At 46.6% G+C, this 9,645-nt stretch overlaps 1 protein-coding gene across 1 annotated transcript; it reads right to left on the bottom strand.

Moving 5' to 3' along the window:
* Window positions 1-4,759: 4,759 nt before the first annotated feature.
* IRX1 (iroquois homeobox 1) lies at window positions 4,760-9,606 on the bottom strand. The gene is made up of 3 exons (XM_042048872.1): window positions 6,188-9,606; window positions 5,528-5,600; window positions 4,760-5,158 (listed from the first exon to the last, which is right to left on the bottom strand). The coding sequence occupies exons 1-3, from the start codon at window positions 7,239-7,241 to the stop codon at window positions 5,101-5,103; spliced, it is 1,185 nt and encodes a 394-aa protein (XP_041904806.1). The 5' UTR covers window positions 7,242-9,606; the 3' UTR covers window positions 4,760-5,100.
* Window positions 9,607-9,645: the final 39 nt, after the last annotated feature.

Below are 9,645 nucleotides of genomic sequence, written 5' to 3'. Positions count from 1 at the left end.
CTGAAGCCCATGTTTGATGCTCTCTTTCACAGAGAACTTACAACTCACCGGCCCTTTCCCTGTGATGCTTTTGTGTCTCCGTCAGCTCCTCTTTACATCTCGCCTTTTAAGGACATTAGGGAATTTAAAAAATATATAAAGACAAAAAAAAAAAAAATTAAACATACTCCAAAAGCATTGGAACTAGCCAGGTGATGGAGACTCCCTTTATCGCCTTCCCTCCCCAGGCACAGCGCGGGTGCCCAGCCTCAGGGCACGCCCCGGAGCGGCCTGGGCCCCATTCCCGCGCCGGGGTGCCCATCCCTCAGGGCGGGCACCGGCAGCCCGCCTCTGCGCCGGGGCCAGGCGGCCCAGCGTGGCTCTTCCCGCCCCTGCCCGACGGGCTGACAGGGACGGGGACGAGGCAGGGCCCCGCAGCCCTTTCCCGGGGGCCGGTCGAGGGTGGGCGCGGGAGGGCGGAGCGGGGGACCCGCGTCAGCGGGAGCCCCGCCGGGCAGAACTAATGCCGGGCCCGCATTGTCCCCGCCAGCCACCGGGTGGTTTCAATACGAGCCTGTTTAACAGGGGGCCGATGGCCGGCCGAGGCTCAGAGCCACCGCTGCTGCCGGCCCCCACCTCCCCGCCCCCGCCGCTCCGCGCTCTTTGTAATAGTCTCATCTACAAGGACGATTGAAACTTTATAGTGCATGATTCATAGAGCGGGGCTGCGCTCGGAGCCGCGGCGCATATTACATTAATCAGTGTCAGGCCACTAAAACAGAGATATGAATATGAATTCTCCATATTGCAGGGGAGATAAATGTGCTTGTGAATAATTGATCGGCGCCCATGGAAAAAAAAAAAAAAGAGTAAAAAAAAAAGTTTAAAAAAAAAGGCTGGCGCGGGTGGGGGAAAACATGGTCATACCATGAAAGTTAGCGGGAGATCGAACGAGCCCCGCGACGAGGGCTGGTGCGGGGCTGCCGGCGGGCGGGGTCAGTCGCATCCCGCACCGCGCCCCCGCCCCAGCTCCGCCGGTCGCCGCTGCCGGCGGCGGCTTCGGGGCCGCTCCAGTTTCAGAGCGAGCGCATCAAAAACTCAACCAAGGCAGAAAAAAGGGATGACAGGAGTCGGGAACGATAACAATCATAGGAACGAGCCAGTTTTGGTACACACACCCTACTAATGTTGTCCTTCCCTTTCTCTGTTTTTTTGTTTTTGTTTTTTTTTTTTTTTGTTACCTAGTTAAAAATAGAGCTTTTTTTTTTTTTTTTTCAGAATAAAACAGAAAAAAGAATAAAAAATGAGGCATGCATACCAATCAGCGTGTTTCATAACTACGTCTCTGTGACAAAGCCAAATCCCCGTAAAGCTGCCGTTTGCTTTTAATCTGTTCTGGCAACTGCGGATTTCTGAGTTTGCTGAACTCGAGATTATATCAACTTTTCAGTGTTCTTTCTTCACAGATTTCTGCCGCTCTTCTGTTAATGCTAAGTAAATAATAACAAAAACAAGGCTTTTTTTACTGGGAGAGGATGGAGGATTATGTAAACGTATAAAAAAATGTTCTCTGTCAGTCTTTTAAGTAGCACGAAAATGTATCTTGGCACTCCGTTGTCGTGCTAAAAGAAGTATTACTGCTTGTAGCTCCCATTCGATTCAATGCAAATTTTCTTATTGACTTTATTTATCAGTTTCGGGTACCGTCATCATTAAAGAAAAAAAAAATGGTGGGAAACTAGTACTTTCCAATTTACTCTTATCAGCTCGAAGCATTCCCAATTACGGCAGATCGTTTAGCTTAAGCTTCTTTATTATTCTCCCTGCACTCTGGTGTTTTCTGGTATACATCTGCTGGGGTGGATCTCAATGAAAATATGACAGAAAAACTACAAATTATTTTCCTGCCAGGGTGACGTAAACGATCATTCCTAGCAGGGTTCACGTGACAAGCGAAACCTCGGTATTATGAAGCCCCCGCTCCTTCCTACAAGCGGCGCGGGGGCTCCCGGCGGCGGGGAGAGGAAAGGGGTGGTGTGGGGGCGTCCCTGCTCGGCCCGAGCCCCGCACCGCACCCCGGCAGCCTCCGAGAGCTCCGTGCGGTAGCGCAATGACCACTCGTACACGTGCTCTCTCTCTGAAACTTCCTGCAGGAGAAATGGCCACCTCACTGTGACTTGCGGGGCAGGGGAAGGGGATCACCCCTCTCCCCTAGGTGCCGAATAGGCTGAGGCAGCGGCCTTCGAGGGCACGGAGGCACGCAGCCACGCCGGAGCTTTTCTGGCTTCAACAACACGGTTGTTCTCAGCTGGCCTTAGGACTTTTCGGTTTTCCCTTTTCTAAGGGGAAGCCACTTGCTCTCCTGTCCAAAAGCTTTGGGAGTGGCGCAAGCACGCTCCGTCCGAGCAGGCAGCCCGCAGCCCTGGGCGCGCTCCTCCCGGAGTCGGCATGCAGCTCCCAGGCCGCCCCCGCCTTCGCCAGTCGTAGGGGAGGCAGGAGTCGGGTGCTTCGTCCCATCCCCGGCAAATGCTCTGGGCGCGGTGGGGAAAGACGGAACGGTGCTGACCCCGAGGGGTTTCATTCATCGTCCCCCCCTCCCGGTAACACCTTCAGCTCTAGAGATGCTGAGGCTTCCAAAGGAGGAGAACTGCCAGCCTGATAACTACTGGGAATTATCGCTCTCCGGAGGATAATCAAAACTGGAAGCGCACTCCGGAGGATGCTGTTGGCTTTCTGGCTGAGTTAAAGGCGGGCAGCCTCCCGCTCTCCGCCCCAGCCGAGCGGAGCCGCGGGCCGGGCGCGGGGAGGGCGCCGCCCGCCGCCCACAGAGGGCGCTGCGAGCCTGCCCAAAGCGCGGCCCGCGCCCCGCGGCTCCGCTCGGCACCGCTCGGCACCGCTCGGCACCGCCCGGCACCGCTCGGCACCGCCCGGCCCGACGGCGCTCCCAGAGCGAGCTTCCCGCTCACGGGCGGACAGGCGAGGCGCGCACACACTCACTGCCCTCCTCTCCCCACAGTTCAAGTCCCTACTGACGTTCCTGCGCCACACAGGAATCCCCGCTCCGCTCCCCCCAGGACAGATCGGCAGCGCCGCGCTCGCTCCGCCTCGCAGAGCATCCCGGCGCGCCTTTTAGGTGCCATGTCCACCTTGGAGGAGCGGAGCCAGTCCATAACAGCCAAGCGGTTGGTCCCCGGCGGCAGCTGCACCCCGGACGGCCGGGTTGCTCGGGGTCGGCCGCGTCCCCCGAGAGGAATTTGGGAACCGGGGCAGCCCGTGCGGGACTGAGGCGATTTCATCTGAATTGATATGAAAGAGACAGCAATGTCATCAGGTTTACACCAGCACTGACCTGACGCACCGTTATGCTCTACACGCTTGAAAACTTTTTTCTTTCTTTTTTTTTTTTTTTTTTTTTTTATTTTTAAATACGTCTTCCCTCTCCGCAAAGGCTAAGTTACTCTAGTTTGGTAAAAAGTGCAATTTTCGCTTTTGTTGGAACAGTTGCCAACAATTACCAACGCGAGACTGTCTGTGATTTGAGAAAAGTAGAAAAAAATACACCGAAACAACTAAAAGCCAAAAACCGAACTATTTGATGGTGTGCTGGGAATTGTAGGATGCCAAAAATCAGTCTCTTTCCAGAGACTCTCTTTCAGATATCCCACACAAAATCTATTTTGCCTGACCTGTTTCTCTGCTCCATCAGAAAAACGCAAAATGTAGGAGCCCTCCGCCTGCACAGCTTTGCCAACAGATCTCTAAGCCAAGTTTACCGAGGCTGTTCTTTGACTGAGATGATTTTGCAGCTAAATCAAGATCAATATTCTGATCTCTGACAAGAATTTTATTAATATTTTATTTGAAAAATCTCATCTTGTTTCCGACAAGTCCTGGTTTGAGGTTGGTTTAGTTTGGATAGGGCGTCACCGCATTATTTCTTAATGACTTTCCCAGCTGCTTCTTTCCATTTTCCACCATCAACAACCATCTGGTATCTTATTAGCACCTCAATGCTCATTCAGTGTTCTCATTTAGGAGGAAAAAAAGAAATAAACACTCAAAATATTACACATTTTAACGGACAGTCTTTGGAACATTAATGCCTTTAGAAAACGATAGATCCTGTCTCTCAGTCTATTTTCAACCAGCAGATAGGAATCGTAAAACTTTCTTCTAAGATGTGCAAGAGCTGCCTGGTTTTGGTTTTTTTTTTTGTCCTGCTAAATTGTGTTTAATCTCACAGGAAAACATCTTTCACTGTCATATTTCCTCTGTGTTTATTCCAAGCGCAAATCCTTACAAATAATTCTTTTCCCTAAACTATGATTTTTTTTTTTTGTCTTGGGCTGGAATATATACCAAAGCACTAAAGCTCTTGATCCAATTTAGCAACCAGTTTGGACAGCAAAGTTATACACTAGGAAAATGTGAGAAAACTTGTCCCTTTCAATTTTAAGAAACTATTTTGTAACATAAGTGGAAGTCAGGTCCATTTATGTCTGGAAAATGGATACTACAGGACACATCTGATTCAACACAATTGGAAAAATAACTTTAATATTACTAAGGCAAGAGCCAGCTTCACTTCTTAAATTTGCGTGTATGAAAAAGGAAGCTCACAGATTGTTTTCGGCAAAATACCTTGGACTTGCTACTTTAAGTTTCAGTTACCCAAAGGAGGAGACTTGACTTTTTAGAAAACAAATGATAAAAGTTCGAATAGATTTGCAATATATGCATAAGATCTGCAGCAACAGAATACATACCTGAAGAGAGCTCATAATTTCATTTAGTTTATTAGACAAAAATATATGATTTAGACAAGTTTTGCTGACGTGTTATTTACAATCTGAAATCACTCTATATACAGAAAAAAGAAAACCACAAACACATGGGAAACATTTACGAAACAAATAATCCAAGAATGGTTAGAATAACACGATCTGAAATGGTACAATGAGGAGGGGGATCCATCTACAGATTTGTGTAATCGCTTTTATGGATTTGCACCACCTTATTGCAAAAAGAGATTGATGGAAGTCACTTATACCGTTTCCTTTTTTCTCTCTCTCTCTGTCCTTAATACCAGTCTCTGTAATATTTTTTCACCAAATCATTTAATCAAGCAGAAGGGAGAGCTGTTAAAATTCTCGGTGTTCCCTCTTGCTGAGCCAAAGAGCTGCAGGGGGGGAAGGGAGGAAGAAAAAAAAAAAAAAGACGTAACAATTTTTCAGGAAAAAAAATCTTTTTTTTTTTTAATTGCCTGTCTATTGCGATAGCATATTAGTAATAGATAATCACACAAAAAATCATTGTCACTGGTGTAATTAGCACAAGATCTTTGAGATCTGTTAAGTTTTAGAAAAGTTACAGTCTGGCTATATACAATTGCAATTTAGTCTAAGTTTGAAAAGATTAGAGCAACTCCTGTGCTGTTCTCATTGTCTGTATGTATTACTATGGTGATGATTAGGTGTTATAATTAGTCTTTATTATTCAAACACTCTGTTTCACATAAGTAACATTCCTAGAGTGAAAACAAACTCACTTGTCACGGACAGGCTGGAAGGGCGATTTTAGCGGCTGGGGTGGGGAGTCAGTTCTTGGTACATTTTCTCTTTCTAGAAGGAAACAGATAAAAAAAAAAGAAACAAAACAAAACAAAGAAAAAAAAAAACAGAAAGAAAAAAAAGAAGAAAGAAAAAAAGCCAAACAAAAACAGGAGAACCATTTTAGAATAACAACAGTACAAATCTCGATACTTTGCAGAGAACACCCTTCCCTCTCACCCTCCTGTTCAGATGTGTGTAGATATATGTGTATGTGTGTACAGCGCTACACCCTACTTTCAGTATTTTAGTAGTCTGCAAGCTTTTCTTGACACATTTTTTACTGTCATTGAAATTATTGGGAGATGAGGGTCATGATGGAGGGAAGGAAATCTCAAACCTATATGTTTCACTGTGCCCTTCCTGCATTTCGATCTTACCTGATGGGCGTATAGGGTGTGGATGTAATAGGCCACGTGAAATGTGCTTAATATATGTGACCAACATGCTGGGTGGGGGGGCCGGAAATCAGCGCAAGAGTAAACTGTAGCTCCGTTAAAAGCAATCAGTTTCACCAGTGTGACACCATTCCTCAAGGAGAAGTTCACGTGCATGTGTTGGGGGTGGAGGGAGAGGTGGAAGCCTGATGCATTAATTACCTATGTGTTTGGGACTGGTCCTCTCTGAAGGTTTTTCGCTGCTTAGGGCGCCCAGGGTTGCTGTTAAAACAGAAGATTGTTGCTGGGCCTGGAGGTGATGATTGTGATGAGCAGCGTGGTGGTGATTTACTCCCAAAAAGGACCTCACGTTTAGAAGGGAACTCTGAGTAAGGAAAGCCCCATTAGTCCAGTTGTGAAATTTGCCAATCTGGCATGTGTAGAGTCCATGGCTAGGGAGAAAAGCAGGGTGCTGGATCTGAGGAGAAGTGTGGTTAACCTGGGGAGGAGGGGGTGGAGGAGGAGAAGATTTCAGGGCACCATCAGGACTGGTTGCTGTCTCTGCCAAAGACCAAATCTTGGGTTTGCTGTGAGATGGCATCTGTAAATTGTTTGGTCCCCCAGGACTGATGATTCTCGTGCTATTGTCAGAGGCCTCCTTCACCATGGCCAGAGCGTCTTTGGGTTTCAGCCCTTCAGAGCCTGAGAGTGCCAAATCCTTCTCCTTTTCCAAGTGCTCCTCTTCACTGCTTTGTCTCAGGAGCTCAGGCTTCTCCTCCTCTTCCTCGTTGCTCTGCTCCCCATCATTCTCATCGATTTTATCTATATCTATGCTCTCCAAGTCAATTTCCTCATCATCTTCATTCTTCTCAGGGTCCCCCTCATTGTCACTCCCGAAGAGGTTTGCATCTTCTTGGTCCTTACTCCTGGAGCCCCAGGTCACCTTGTTCTCCTTCTTGAGCCGCCGGCGGGCGTTGGCGAACCAGGTGGAGACCTGGGTGAGGGTCATCTTGGTGATGATGGCCAGCATGATCTTCTCGCCCTTGGTGGGGTAGGGGTTCTTGCGGTGCTCGTTGAGCCAGGCCTTGAGGGTGCTGGTGCTCTCCCGGGTGGCATTTTTGGGCCGCCCCGGGTCCCCGTATTGGAACTGTCCGTAGGGATAATAGCCAGGGGCAGTGTGGGCAGCAAAGGTAGCAGGGTGGACACCCGGATTATCTTTCAGCTCGTACTGGGAGCCCTGCAACACATTCAGACAAGCGGAGAGGAAAAAGCACATCAATTATCTCGTTAGCGTCTCTAACAGACCTGAATAGGCTACTCCGGGAGCCGGAATACGCCTTTCAGTGGTGCAAAGGGTCTTCACAGCCAAATTCTGCCCTCCCTGCTCCAGGCTCTTCACATCTAGGTCAAGACAGAGAGGTGTTCCCAAATGATTCCCCCTTCTTGCGGGGAAAGGAAAGAGAGGTGCTAAGCGGGGCTCTGACAGTCATTGTGAGTATTTTCTCCGCAAACCAAACCAAATCAAACGATGGAAACGCATCAACTTCGCCTTTGCCTCGGCAAGACAATTTACTGTGCCCTTGAAATTATCAGGCACATAAAACAGGTACTTCACCGCAGTTACAAACTAATGCCCGTGCACAGCGTCGCATTTATCTGCAAAGTATCCAGGAGGATGTTAGAAATGCATGCAGAGCATTCTTTATTTTTGCTCCTAGTGAGACGAGACTGGGGAGATGAATGCACAACTTCAGTACCGAGAGACTTATAACGTAAAAGATTTTCCACACACAAGTCAACACCACCACCCCTGCTCCCCAAATCATACACCAAGATTCTGAAGTAAAACATTAACTTCTAACTGTTAGAAGAGCCTTTAAACTCTGGAAGGAAAACTGATCCACGCATTGTAGAATATGAATATGTAGACACTTTGTCTAATAAGTTTTACTTTGATCTGGCCAGAGCAAACACAAGTTGTTTACAAGCGTTTAGAGACGGTGATTTATTTGCAATCAATATTCTTTTTATCATCAGTAGTAAAACACAGCAAGTCAAATTATCCCATCAGGTGTTTTGGTAAATACCATTTTATCTTTCTAGCAACCTCATTAGGCCTCATTATTACTGCAAATTGTCCAGATATTAACCTAATATTTTAGTTCTTGATTTACAAATGTTCAGAAATTTAGGATTTATTTCAAAATATCACCGTCATGGTAAATCACTGTAATAAAATACCAGGATACTTTGGGAGAAGGAATGGGAACTGTTCCAAAATAGCTAACATTTCAAGCAGTTTTCTTTCTTTATTGCTTCTATTACGATCTTGCCTTTTTTCCTTTTTTTTTTTTTTGCCTAGTCCAGAAATACATTCTTAGTATTACTATGTCATAATTTATGTCAGCCTTAGAAAAGGACCTCTTCAATAATGTTTGTGAAGAAACTAATTAAACTTTGTCAAACAGTTAAGAAGGATCATGTATTTTAATTTCAGAGACACCGCTTATACACAAAGAGTAGCCCGATGTAATTTTTGTAATGTGTTACAGAGTAGGCTTTCTGCACTCCCTTTATTCTGCTGTCTTTTGTTATTGTTGCTGAAATGATATTTTTTGTGTAAACTATGTTGGGAATTCTTTTGAAGAAGCCACTTGTAAATCACTCATTGCTTCTGTCTCAACTTTTACTGCATTTCCAAAATCAAGGTTAAAAAAAAGAAAAAGTAGGAAATGCATGCTGTTAAAAGTCACTTTGTAGGAAATGTTTGCAGCACAAAAATGATCTGTTTTCAAACGCTGTCCCTTGTTCAACAGCGTGTTTTCCTACTTGCCTACATACATGTATTAAAAACCCTAAGAAGTTATGCATTGCATGCATTCGGTTATAAATATTCACACTTTTATGTGTCGGGGGAGAGAAAAGAGGGACATTTGGAGAATGAAGTGGAACCTATGCGTAGCGCCGCCGAGAATTTTGGTAATACCAGCAACGAAAACGCTTCAACGACACCGGATACAAAAACAGTTAGTTAAAAAAATATATCTATGTTTCACTTTCTAATCTATTACATTCTTAAGAAAATGTGGAATGATCCCAAGGACAGTCTGGGTGACGACAATTTCTCTTTGAATTAACGCCGATATGCCTTTCTGCTCCGATGCCTGTAATGGGATGTAGATGCCCTCTTTCGCTTCATGCAAATCCCATCTATGATACCCGCCATAATCAGAGTATGAAAAGTTCAGGGAACAGAACGGGACATTTTCAAGGCTTAAGGAAAATGCCTTGAAATAAACGTGCGCCCCAGGTACCGACATTTTGGCCTTTCGGAAGGAACCTGTTTATTGCTCGGCGGCAAAGAAAAGTACCAAGCGGAAAGAGGAGCGCGCTGGAAAGCCCAGCGAAACGGCAGGGCCGACAATATCACCCGTCAATAACAACACCAATAACAACAAAGAAAGAAAAGAAAACAAAAAAAAGCCGAGTTGCTAGGGAAAGCCGACAATACGGAGGCAGGAGCCCTGCTTAGCCCTTCCACCGCCAAGAAAAACTCGGAGGAGTTTTTCCCGGCTTGGAGCGACGAGGAGGATGGGGGGCTTCGCCTGCAGACGGAGCCCGCGACCCCCAGCCCCACTCTCCCCCGCAGACCCGTCGACAGTCGCGCTTCCCTCTCCGCG

The sequence above is a fragment of the Corvus kubaryi genome, unplaced genomic scaffold (genome assembly GCF_017639235.1).
Source record: "Corvus kubaryi isolate FWS band 111438036 unplaced genomic scaffold, C.kubaryi_AGA036_p1.0 68, whole genome shotgun sequence".
NCBI classification, from domain to species: Eukaryota; Metazoa; Chordata; class Aves; order Passeriformes; family Corvidae; genus Corvus; species Corvus kubaryi.
Note: the sequence above shows the minus strand (reverse complement) of the source record. Positions and strands in the feature narration are given on the sequence as shown.

Coding starts and splice junctions, on each gene's coding strand:
- IRX1 (XM_042048872.1), bottom strand. CDS start 7,241: ATGTGCTTTTTCCTCTCCGCTTGTCTGAATGTGTTGCAGGGCTCCCAG. Junction 5,601..6,187: donor GACCAGTCCCAAACACATAG/GTAATTAATGCA, acceptor GTTTCCTTCTAG/AAAGAGAAAATGTACCAAGA. Junction 5,159..5,527: donor TTCCAGCCTGTCCGTGACAA/GTGAGTTTGTTT, acceptor CCCCCCCTGCAG/CTCTTTGGCTCAGCAAGAGG.